Source organism: Cibotium barometz, chromosome 24 (assembly GCF_041138505.1).
Source record: "Cibotium barometz isolate CiBa-2024 chromosome 24, ASM4113850v1, whole genome shotgun sequence".
NCBI lineage: Eukaryota > Viridiplantae > Streptophyta > Polypodiopsida > Cyatheales > Cibotiaceae > Cibotium > Cibotium barometz.
Window position 1 is genome coordinate 36,732,194 of NC_141069.1, and position 12,621 is coordinate 36,744,814.

The window sequence follows — 12,621 nt, forward strand, 5'->3', positions numbered from 1 at the left end:
AGGCCCATATGGTCGGCGGCCCGTCCATGCTGTAGGCGGCGGATAGCTTTCTTTACCATGGAGTGGGTAAAGAAGCTAGCTATGGTAGGTCGAGGCTCCTGTGGCTGAGGTATAGGTGGCTGCTGTGGGGCGTGGTATAGGCCCTCTGCAGATGTGTGCCATGTCTGTGGGTCTGCAATGGGTGTCGGTGTCCAGGGCTCTCTGAAGTGCCGCCATGAGATAGGGCTATCTCTACTCATGAAGAAATGAAAGATCTCTAGCTCATGTATCTCTGCGAAGGCCCACCTTTTGCGGCGAGTAAGTCTCCTCATCTCTCTCCTCGACTCCTCCTCTGTGATGGCTCCCAAGGCTCTCTGTATGCGGAGCTGTGAGTATAGGGCTCTGCACTCATCATCATACCATCTATTCTAGGGCATAGTCCCAGATCTCGCAGGCTCTCCTGAGTGGACACGATGTGGGAAGCTCTGTAATGCAGCCGTGTAGGAGTGATGCCAGCTGGGCTGTAATGGTATCCATAGGTGCCAGGGGATCCATGAGTAGAAGCCCATCCTCTACTCTACCAATGTATATGTCTGCCATGTCATGTGTGAAGTAGATGGTAGTGTGTGGCGTCGGTATGTGGGGGGCTGGTGATACTGGTGATCCGGCTAGTGAAAATGCCAAGTATGTATGATCTGCCCCAATAGGACGAGAGGGGAGAGGATAGAGAGAGAAAGTAAAGAGAAGGATAGAGAGAGTGAGCAAAGAGATGGATAGAGAGAGGACGATATAGAGAGCGGGAGAGAGAAGAGGCATAAGAGGTAAGAGAAGGATAGAGGGAGAGGAGACAATAGAGAGCGAGAGAGGGAAGGAGGATAGGAAGTAAGAGAAGGATAGAGAGGGACGGTGAGTGTGAAAGGGAAGGAGGGTGGGTGGGTGAAAGGGAGGGAGAGAAATGTACGGTAGTAATAGAAGAGAGAGAGTGTTAGCAAAGAGAGACAAGGATAGAGATAGAGAGAGAGAGAGAGAGAGAGAGAGAGAGAGGGTGGAAGAGAGAAAGGGAGGGAAGAGAGGGGAAGGAAAGAGGGTGGGAGAAAGAGATAAAGAGTGATGTGGACTGGACGGTGGTGGGACAAGGAGAGAGAGAGTGACAGGGAAGAGGAGAGAGAGGGAGGGTGAAAGGGAGGGAGAGAGAGGAGAGAGAGGGAGGGTAGGAAAAAGAGAGAGAGGGAGGGTGGAAGAGTGAAAGAAGAAAAGAGAGGGTGGTGTGGGCTAGGCTGGGCTAGGCTGGGCTGGGCTGGGCAATGGTAGTGGTGACAATAGTTAGAGAGATTGTTTAAGTAGAGAGAGAGGACAGCCAAGAAAAGCTTCCTCCACCAAGCTCGCTCGGTGCCTATCCCTATCCTTGAGTGTCCTAACTAGCTTAGCAAATGGATAAGATGATTTGTTTCAATGCCCAATCTAGGTTGTTAAGCTCGGGGCTTGCATGCACTAGCTGGTAATTGAGACATGTTAATACCATACAACACAGAGAAATGGATGCAAAGAGTAGATGCAAGCCTCCAAATCTTCAGGGAAGTTAATTTTGGGTGCAAGGTAATCAAAGTTGCTAGAAGCTGCAAATGATTGTTTTATTTCTTTCTGCCATAGTTGATCTTACCTCCCCATCCTAGTAGATGTGCAGCACTGCACTCACATTGGGCAGCAAATCAAAGTTTTTTCAAGCTACAGAGACCCAGCCACAATACAAGGGATGGGGCTCTTAGTTGTTCATGTGAGGATTTAGGAGTACTATGAGAAAGATTTGCTATCCTTTGAATCTAACTCAACCAATGAAAATTACAAAAGCAGATTAACTAAAAGCCGTTTCAATGATGGGGTTTTGACCTCTCAGTTGAGTGTAGAGACACGCTTAGCCTCAAGGTATCTTGTCCATAAGGCTTTAACAACTGTATGAAAACGTTGGATTAGCCTTTCAGGATGCATGATATGTTGCAGCCCATGCATACTTTCTATAGGGTTGCAGCAAAGCAAGTTGAATAACATAACTGCACAGCAGATACAAAAGCTGTATGATGGGCTGTACATAAAAAGTTACACAGACAGCTTAGATTTTATGAAGAGTTCTCTACAGAGTCGAAATTGGAGTTCTAGAGAGCTAGCAAGATCTTGATTGGATAGCAAGATACCATTCTACATCAGATTTGGGCTTTTGATGGTCTGAAAATTCTCTCTGCAGATAAGTTGCACCATCCAGTAGAGCTTCAAAGGAGTACAATAGGCAGTACAGGCTGGGTGCCTCAGAGGGCATTTCGTATAAATAGCTGAACCTTCAACAAGAGCTTTTTCCTATTTGTTTGTTTGGATTTGTCAATAAATCAAATGTATTAGTGCCAGCTTCAAGAGTAACTCGTAAGTTGGATTACTCCACCTGATCTCAGCATTGACCGCAGTTCTACATGAAGCTTTTCTACTTCATTGATGAGTGGTAAGCTGGGTGCCGGATTAAAATCTGCTAAGTCTTCTTTAGGATCTTCAGTGGTAACAATAGGAGGAAGAGCATCATTTAAGCTCATTTCCGTCCTAGATTTGGGGGTGTTGATTCCACTGATATCATGGTAGAAAAGACACAGTGCTTTGTCAGATGAGATTGAAGATAATGCTGCTAGTGATAGATCAACTTGCATCCTAGCAGTGTCATCTAGCAGCAGTTTCTGCACTGACACTGGCGAGGTCGTAAAAGCACTGCACAAAGCAAGAAAAACTGTTGCAAAGTTGCTGCAGCATTAAGAAAACACATGACATTTGTTTAGGAAATACTAACAATCGATTTCAATAAAAATTAACAGCTGATAAGCGAAGCACAGTGCTGACCAAAAAGAAAACTCCAAGATAACCTATCCAGACAATTCGCCAAAGCACCAGAACAAGATTCAAATTTCAAACCATGACTTGTCTCAAAACAGCTAACCATCTATCCTTTCCTGAGCTCCAAAAACCTTGATTTTGACTTCAGTTCCCAGACTAGGATCCTTTAAAAAACAGTCAGTTGGCTCAGTCCATCCACTGCCTTTGCCCTCGCATCGACATGGAAGCAGAATAGTTGGGAAACCTGCAAACATGAGAGGCACCCCTCAATGGAGGGGTACGCTATCACAGGCAATGTTGCAGACTCAAAGTGTGGCCCCACCTTTCTCCATGCATGTCACTATACAAGGAAGCCAAGGAACTCAACCTCTAACGAATCATAGTACCATCCAAGTAAGGTAGGGATATTCAAGACAAAACGTTCGCCGCTTACATGATTCCTGAATCCTAACCAGACGTGCCTAGCATCATGTAATGCAATGCTCTTGGTTGTGGTTATTCTACAAACTGTTGAAAAATATACCATCTCCAGATGGTCTACCTGTAACTCAGCATGCTTGTACTGTCATTTCTATGAGGCCCTGCATTGCATAACTAGCAGACATCATATAGGATTTTTTCTACCATTTTATGAGTCTTTTTTAGGCTAACGGCATATTTATGCCTCAGGACTGTCGGCTTGCTATAGCTGGCCGACTAGCTCATATGGATAACTCCTACAGCCTTGTCGATGAAGAAAACCATGGAAAAGCTCTTTCTAGCAAGAAAACTGATATAAAACCTGATTTAATGGTTTTTGGGCGATAAGAACCTCCAAAAAGCAATTCTTAGGGTTTTTGGAGCAGTTTTAGGGTTTTTTAGATTTTTAGGATTTTTGAAATTTTCAGCCTGTACAGCTCCGCACATGTCCATACAGCTCCATACACGCGTCCGTATCACCCATGCATATGCCCATACAAGTCTAGGGCTGACCATACATCTGAAAAGCAAGTTGGAGAAGTGTTGTTGGCAAAGAAGAAGCTCTCCAATGATCATAATGATGCCCACACACACACTCCACGATCTCCTTCATGATGCTACAAGAGAGGTTCAAACCTTTTTATACTTGAAGAGGGCTCTTCTTTTTGCCAAAAGCTTAACCAAGCTTTTGCTTTCCACTTTACAATAAAATATTCCTCACATTTGTCAAAGTTCTTTAACTTTGCTTTTCTAACTTCAGGGCCTTGCTTTTTGGCCTTGGAGCTACTTTTTGAAAAAGCAGCTTTTGAGCTTTTTGGTCTGGCTCAGTCTCCTCTTGCGAGTGGTGCCCTTGGCTCGTGGTCAACCTCGTTTGACTTTTTTTTTGGCTTTTTGACCAAAACTGGTGGCTTTTTCTTGAGCAAGCCTTACGGTCCCTATACCCATGCCTTCTTCCACCTGTCTCGTGCTCGGGCAAGGGTTCTATCATGTGAAATAGAGCTCAGGCAAGGGTTCTACCAAGCTTTTGCTTTCCACTTTACAATAAAATATTCCTCACATTTGTCAAAGTTCTTTAACTTTGCTTTTCTAACTTCAGGGCCTTGCTTTTTGGCCTTGGAGCTACTTTTTGAAAAAGCAACTTTTAGCTTTTTGGTCTGGCTCAGTCTCCTCTTGCCAGTGGTGCCCTTGGCTCGTGGTCAACCTCGTTTGACTTTTTTTTGGCTTTTTGACCAAAACTGGTGGCTTTTTCTTGAGCAAGCCTTACGGTCCCTGTACCCATGCCTTCTTCCACCTGTCTCGTGCTCGGGCAAGGGTTCTATCATGTGAAATAGAGCTAGGAGGGCCAAATAGTTACACTTCTCATCATTTCCCATCTCATTCTTGCATATTTGCTGGAGGTCATTGGCTGTTGCAACAGTCTCTCATGCTTGTAAGCACCTACGGGCTTCCCTCGTGCTCATTTTCAACAATAATCAACTGTCTACAGCCTTCTACAATTTGTGCTTTTGCCTACAACCCATGTTTTCTATTTCTTTCATGGTATCAGAGCTAACCCCGACCTACAGGCAGGAAAGTGCTGCATTTTTCTAACTTTCTCTTCTTCAGTTCACATCGGCGACAACTCCTTGCTTCCTGTCACCAGTGTTGGTAATGTTTCTTTGGGTTCCTCTACCACCTTACATGATGTTTTATATGTACCACGGATTTCCAAAAATCTATTTTCAATATACAAAGCTTCTCAAAAGGGACTTGGTGTGTACTTTGATGATGAGGTCATTGAAGTGATCAACAGGAAGACTCTCTCGGTTGTTGCCAGTGGAGTCCATGATGGGGGTCTCTACAAGATCACTAACTTTACTTCCTAGCTTAACATTGACTCCCATATTCATCAGCTTTTCTTCCCTTTGATGGCTTTGGTTTCTAAGGCATATACTTCTCTATAGCATTCACACTTCGTTCATGTACCCATTGCTGCCTTACAGGAGTTCCATTCTTAGCAGGTTGTCAACGGACTACCTCAGCTCAGGTCTCTTTCATATATTTGCTCATCTTGCATGATGGGCAAGCATCATTGAGATGCATTTCCAGAGGAGACCACTCATCGGGCAACCCAAAGACTGGAGCTTATACATGCAGATCTTGCTAGACCCATGGAGGTTGAGTCTCTTGGAGGGGCTCAATATTTTCTTCTTCTTGTGGATGATTTCACTCGTAAAGTATAGGTATGTTTTCTGGCTCGCAATTCAAATGCTTTTGCCAGTTTCAGGACTTGGATCGTGATGGTGGAAAATCAGTCTGGGGGTACAGTTTTATTTCTCCGAACTGAGAATAGTGGCGAGTTTGTTCCGTTTGATGACTTCCTTGTGTTGAAGGGCATTCACCGACACACAATAGTTCCTTACACTCCTTAGCAGAATGGAGTTGTGAAACGGATAAAAACGGACCATTAAAGAGATGGCTCATGCTTTGTTGCATCATGCAAGTCTCTCTCTTGCTTTCTGGGGTGAAGCTGTGGCTACCTTGGTTTATCTCATTAACCACCCTCTCACAAAAGCAGTTGAGGGGATGACTCCGGAGGTTACAGGACACAAGCCTTCTGTTTCTCACCTACGTGTTTTTGGTTGTGTTGCTTATGTGCATGTCCCAAATCACAAAAGGACCACACTCGCACTGAAGTCAAAAAGGATGATCTTCATAGGCTACAGTCTGAGATTTAAAGGGTACCACTTTTGGGATCCGGAGATTGATAACATCATCATTTCCCGTGATGCTCAGTTTGATGAGAGCTTGTTTGGCATCAACTCCTCTCCACTTGATGCATCTCCACATTTTCTGGATGGTCCATTCCCGACAGATGTTAGTGATCTTATACCTCTCCTCCTCCTCCTACTACTACTACTGCAACTCCGGTGCCAGCTACTACTTTACAGCCACCAGTTCCTGTTGCACCAGCTTCTGCAGCTCCCAGTCCCTCTACGAGTCCTGCTTTGACTCCGAGATTACCCCCACCAGTGCTTACTTCATCACCTATCCCAGCAGCATCGGATGAGTTCTCTACTGCAGTTGGATCAAAGTGTGATCCATCTAGTCAATCAACAATAGTCTTCATTCCATCCAGGTAAGGATACTCAAAACAGTAAAGACAGTAAGGACAATAAGTCAGCACACAACTCAGGCGAAAAGAATACCATCTGTGACATGTGGGGGATTGACCGTCGTAAACACAACCTTAGGCTAACTAAACTTCACTTAATGATGCTTAAGAAATAGACAGATAGTGTCAATGCAATGCAATGAAGCTATATTAGATGAATGGGTTTACAATGAGATCTAAATAGATCTATGATGCTGTCCTAGATGAAGATCCTTCTCGGGATGAGAAGAATGGGCTGAATGCTGAAGATGAGGACTGTTCCTTGCTCCAATGCTGAGGTCCACCCTTCGATGCCAGCTTCCCTCTATGTAGGAGATAGGAATGATGAACTATATGCTGAATATGCTGCCTATGATGCTGAATATGCTGATTTGATGACTATCTGCTGAATGAACTGTTGTCCCACTGACTTTCCCTTCTCTCCTTGTTGCCTGGGAAGGAAACGCTGAGGAGATGGATGATCTATGCACTGAATTGAGATGATGGACTGAATGGATGCGCCTTTATTTATATGTGTGAATGATGCTGGTCGGCCAGCCCCCCAGATGCTCACGACTTGTCATAAATGCCTAGAAGGCTGTCGGCTGCCCATACCATGCTGTCAGCTGGTGCTAATGTGCTGTCGGCTGGTGCTAACAGCCCCGACCTGATGCAAATGAATGCCTTATATGGTCATGAAGACTAAGGTACTGATGTTGGTGCTGAAACACCCCCATATACATGCTTATGCTGATATATGCCTGAGTAATACTTAAATGTCCTGTTTAATGCTTGATGATGCCATGCCACTTGTACACCTGATGGGTGTGCACGTGACAAAGCCTAAAAAGATGCCAAAGGAGAAGGCCAAGGCGGGCAAAACTGGAGGTTATCTCCAGATGAGCAAAAGCGGTACCAAGCAAAGAGCCATTGTTTTTTTTGCCATCAAGCAAGCCATGGTAAGAAGGATTGCACTAAGTGGCAAGCTGAGGAAGCCACCAAAGCATCATCCTCTACAATGGACGTCATTGAGGCTACACCCAGCCCTCCACCTTCAAACAAAATGCAGATCAATTGTTACCCTCTTTGAATCTAGTATCTCTAGTGGTATTTGTTCATAAAGCAGGAGGGCGAGGCTGATGGGCCAAAGTCCAAGGGCTTTGCGCACTAGTAAACCTCACAACAAGTGTCAAAAGACAAACCCATGACTTTCATATCAAGGTTGAAAAAAGATTTAGTTCGCAGTCAAATACTTATATAACAAAGCTTATGTCATAACCCTACCGGAATCGACTCACGTAGCCTGTATCTCCATGACGATCGCCTGCAAAACACAACCAATACACACGTGAATCTGTAGGGTGTGCAGGCCTGACTCACCTCCCAACCATACGATGATCGCATGTCGAGCATGATCGTAGATCACCATCCCCCGAGCCACAAGCTGAGCTCCTAGCACGCACATCCGACGTTCATTCATAGCATTCATAGTCTAGATCTATATTGGATCTATGACAATCATTGTAATTACTCATTCATTCAGTAATATATAGTAGGAGTAGGTTAGGTAAAGAGTCTCTCTCTTCTCCTTCTCTCTACTTCTCTATGTCATGAGCATGTGATTAGTGTTAATCTTTATTGCTTTGCGTTAATCATCATCAAGCACGCTTCCGCATAGTAGTCATGTTACTCCTAAGGCTTGGAATGACCTATGTTGCTTGTGCCTAACATGTCCCTGGACTAGGGCTCACAATGGGGTCACGGCGTACGACAAATGTTCCTAAAAATGTACTACTTCTGTACAAATATAGCACCAATGATGAGCCAATGTGAAACATTGAACCTCAAGGCTCAGTGCATGGGTGCATGTGACATTTCCTCTCGCGATAGTGTATGGCCTCCAAGTAGTCCACCAATAACTATGGGTATGCATCAAGCATGTTCCAAAAAAGGTGTTTAGCGGTGAAAGAAGACTCCTAGAGCTTCCGCATGTGACACAAGGCCCTTTTTATAAATATAAAAATTCACACCGGAAAACACGCGAGATTATTTAACTCAAGTTTCAGGGGACATCCCGGGCAGAGAACCCTTGACTCTTACATATAAAAACATGAAATAGAAGTAGTTTTATCTGCCTCCATGGAGATGGAATGTTGATGCAGACTTTTATAACATGCGGAAGCTCTAGGAGTCTTCTTTCAGCCCTAAACACCATCTTGGAACATGCTAATGCAAAACGCATACAGAAGAGAGAGAGAGAGAGAGCTGAGTTTCAATATATTCATATAGTACAAAAAGGTAGTACATGTCTTGCAGCCATAGACTGCCTCAAAAGGTAGAATTACCTAATCTAATTCCTATTCTAGGACCCAATCCCAAGGAGGGATTGGATGCCTCTAACAATGTGCAAACATGCCTTATATGGGCCCTTGAACACCTTATGGACTGGCTGACCTGCTATCAGCCAGATCTTGGACAAATATTCCATACATGCTGCAGATAAATCTGGTTCTAGTCTAGTTCTTTATCTTGTTGCCCCTTCAAGATTAGTCCTGGGATTAGCTGGCACATGACACTTTTATGGTGGTGTTGCCATGCCTCCATGCTTCAATTCAATGAAGGAGAGGTCAAATCGAAAAAGGCCCAAATTTTGATGTTGCTTGAGTCTTAATTTGATGTAGATTGTTCAATTTTTGGAAAAGTTAAAATCCCCAAATTTTTAGTGCTGCAGAGGCTTCAATGTGGTAAAGAGAGCTGATTTTCATAAACGTCTCTAATTACGTTGGTTGTAGAAACTTCAATCACCTAATTTTTTAAAAAACCAAAGTTTTTTTTTTTAACATGTTGCATGTGTTGATGACTTGTTGAGGGAAGTCGTTGATGTGGGTGCTCTGTTGTAGGTAGTATAGAGGCAGCAATAGATGGACGAGACGAGTACGGTGCTGGCGATTTTGATGAAAGGTTGAAGACTGGCAAGGTGTGGGACATCAACAGAATTGGCACAAAACACCTGAGACGTGAAGACGATAGTGGGCAGCTGCAGCTACAAAGACATGCGGGCGTAGGTGTTCCGGCAACTAAGTTGGCCGACAATGGCAAGCAATGACAACACGGGAATGGAGATGGCAACAACGATGGTGATATCATGTAGGCAGTGTTAAATAGTGGAAAGGAGCTATGGTTTGGAGACGTGGGCTGTGAGTGGCAGAGGCAACTCTGCAACGTGCAGCACAGGGCGGCGGCAACTCAAGTAGTGGTTGTTGGTGGTGCAATGGCGGACGCAGAGACAACAATGCTAGCATGTAGTGATGATGGGCTAGCGAAAACCCCTAAAAGTGGCTACCATTTGTAGGTAATAGGTTTACACCGAACACAGGTTAGAGTTAAGGCGGATGAAATTGCTATTCCCATTCTCCTTCTCGTCTAGACTTGTTGGCTTGCCAGGTGTATGTTTCCTGTGCTTTGGTTAGGCGCTCCTTCACGGACTCAATAATCTCTAAGAATGACTCAGTGGTCTTGTTGGCCTCCAATGATGGCGACACCATCCTCATAAAAACGGCAGCCAAATGCTCCTTCATATGGAGTCTTGCCAAAGCTAGCTGAATAAGTGTCGTTGAGGATTGCCTGCACCAAAGGAAGCTATTGTTTCCATTTTGATTGCTTATCAAGGAAATACGATTTGAGAACATCAAAGGCCAGCTTATTGTATACCTTTGTTTGACCATCTGTGTGTGGATGAAATGCACTAAACGGTAACTTAGTCTCAAAGTTATCAAACAATGCTCTCCAAAAATGAGAAGTAACTTGGGTTTGAATAATTAACTTGGAATCACTATCTGAAGTAATTGTCAATGGTAAACCTCAAACTAGGTACCAAAGGTGGATGAACAAGCGAGCAATGCCTTTTGCTGTGGCTGTCTACTTGCATGGAATGTGCATGCAAAACTTATTGAACCGATCAACAATGGTCAAACACTGTATTCTTGGGTCCCATAGCTCCTAGAATAGGACCTACAAAGTCCATACTGTGTCCTAAAAAGGTTCTTCAAGAATAGGCAAAGGCTGTAGCAACCCGGCCTACTTTCAATGTGGAGCCTTCACGTTTTAGCAAATCTGACATGTCTACACATATTGGTAGACATCTCTTCTTATCTTTCGCCACCAATAGAATAAACGCTCTAAATTCTCCAAGGTATTGTTGTCACATGCACCTTGCACTGGAGTGCTATGTGACACACTGGCTCTACATCAGTGCACCATTCATCAGTAGGAACTACCCTTTTAGGAATATTTTGTCGTATGTCGTGGCCCCATTGTGAGCCCTCAATCCAGGGACACTCAGGCACGAGCTACGTAGGTCAGTCTTTGAGCCTTAGAGGTCAGTCAAGTGTCAGTCCTCTTAACCCACTTGCAGAATCTACAAGATAGTGCATGTAGAAGCCCAGCCATAGCTGTAGAGTTGCAATAGGGCATGTAGTTCCATGGTAGACAGGCCTATGGGCTAGCCAAAGGCCAACCCATGGCCACAAGGACTCAGCCCCGCCGTGACAGAAATAGCAACACTTGGCCATGACTAGGACATAGCCGACAGCATGTGAACCTTCATAGCTACAGTCGGCTAGCATAAAGTGTGGCTCAACAGGTGGTCGGGCAGCCCTTTCAGTCAGTTGGCATCAAAAGTAGCATTTTTAATAAGCAAAGCATTTTATATAGCATTGAATGCTAATAAATGTCCAAAAGCAACAGCCTTATGCTGGCCGACCAGTAGCTTGGAGGCATATAAATGCAAGCCTTCATTTCCCAATAAATCATTCACGTATTCAGCAAATTCAACACAAGTCAAGATCAGTTCCAAGCATTCCCAAGTCTCCATGAAGGCAGTCCTCAATCATCCTTCATACTCATTGTAAGTTCTCCAAAGATCAATATAAGCAAATACTCCTGTTTGCAGGAGGGTGGCACCCTTCAGTGGGTAAATCAGGACCCAATACTATGTCGACTCTCATATGCTTTCTCTCTCTCTTCTACTCTCTCTCTAAGTGAAATTGCACAAACTCATGGCTTTACAGAAGGCTTTGTTGTGTGTTACGACGATCAACCTCTTGCATGCTACAACTATTGATACCGTGATGACCCTATTTTGAACTGAGGGCCACAATGTATGGAGTCCGGATTTCTATCGAATCTGCATATTGTGCCTTCATGCTATCCAAATCTTTTCCTTGAATTTCTAGCACAGTGTTGATGGTAGACTTCTGAATAAGAGCATCGGCAACATGGTTATTCTTGCAAGGAGCGTATTCAATCATACCTCCAAACTGTTGGAAGATTTGACTCCACTTGGCTTGCCTATCACTCCATTGGGCACTAGGCACGGTTTGCCAACCATTTAAGTGCTTGATAACCAGTCTTCACTCTGAATTCCCTTCTGTAAAGGAAAGGTTTCCAATGCTTGAGAGCTGTGATCACCCCTAAAAGCTCTTTGTCATACACCGAATAATTTTTCTCGTTGTCATTCAGCTTGCGGCTATAATAAGCCATCGGTCTGCTCTCTTGTTGTAAAACAACACCAATGGCAAGGTTGCTAGCATTAGTGATAACCTCAAATGGGTCATCCCATGATGCTAGCTTGAGAACTCGTGCTTCTGAGACCACTTTCTATAAAGCATGGAAGGCCTAAAGAGTAAAGAGTTTTTTCCCTTACGGACACCTGGCGATACACGTCTTCACACCCTTGAGCGAATCTGTAAGAGGTGCAGCAAGGTCAAAAAAATTGTCCATGTGAGTGTTGTAGGCCTGGCAAAGACCCACAAACAATCTAATTTCTTGGGTAGTCTTGGGTACATTCCAATCCAATATAGCTTGCACCTTTTTAGAGTCAAGGCAAATACCAGACTCACTAATCACGTATCCCATATAGAGGCCAAATGCACTCTTTTTCTCATTAATGTAGAGCTCATTGTCTTGCAAAAGTTGCAAGACCTTCTCCATATCTCGCTCATGCTACTCTGCAGTGGTAGAAAAGATCACTATAAAATCCAAAAAGATGAATACACAGTTTTCAATTCGCTTAATAAATACGCGAGACATCATCATATTGAATGTTATTGGTGCATTGGTGAGGCCAAATGGCATCACTATAAACTCATAGTAGCCATGCTCGGTCCGGAAAGCCGTCTTTG

General features: G+C 44.1%; 1 protein-coding gene across 6 annotated transcripts in view; it reads right to left on the reverse strand.

Annotated features, from left to right (window-relative positions):
* Positions 1–1,999: 1,999 nt before the first annotated feature.
* LOC147625249 (uncharacterized) overlaps positions 2,000–12,621 on the reverse strand; it is a 66,206-nt gene continuing 55,584 nt past the window's right edge. For 3 of the 6 annotated variants that reach the window (XM_086818526.1, XM_086818525.1, XM_086818529.1), the window contains exon 3: positions 2,000–2,757. In XM_086818526.1, coding sequence (XP_086674652.1) covers positions 2,379–2,757 — 379 coding nt within the window. In that variant the 3' untranslated portion in view covers positions 2,000–2,378. The remainder of the gene's footprint in view (positions 2,758–12,621) is intronic. The other 3 variants (XM_086818528.1, XM_086818530.1, XM_086818527.1) reach the window with 2 other exon arrangements.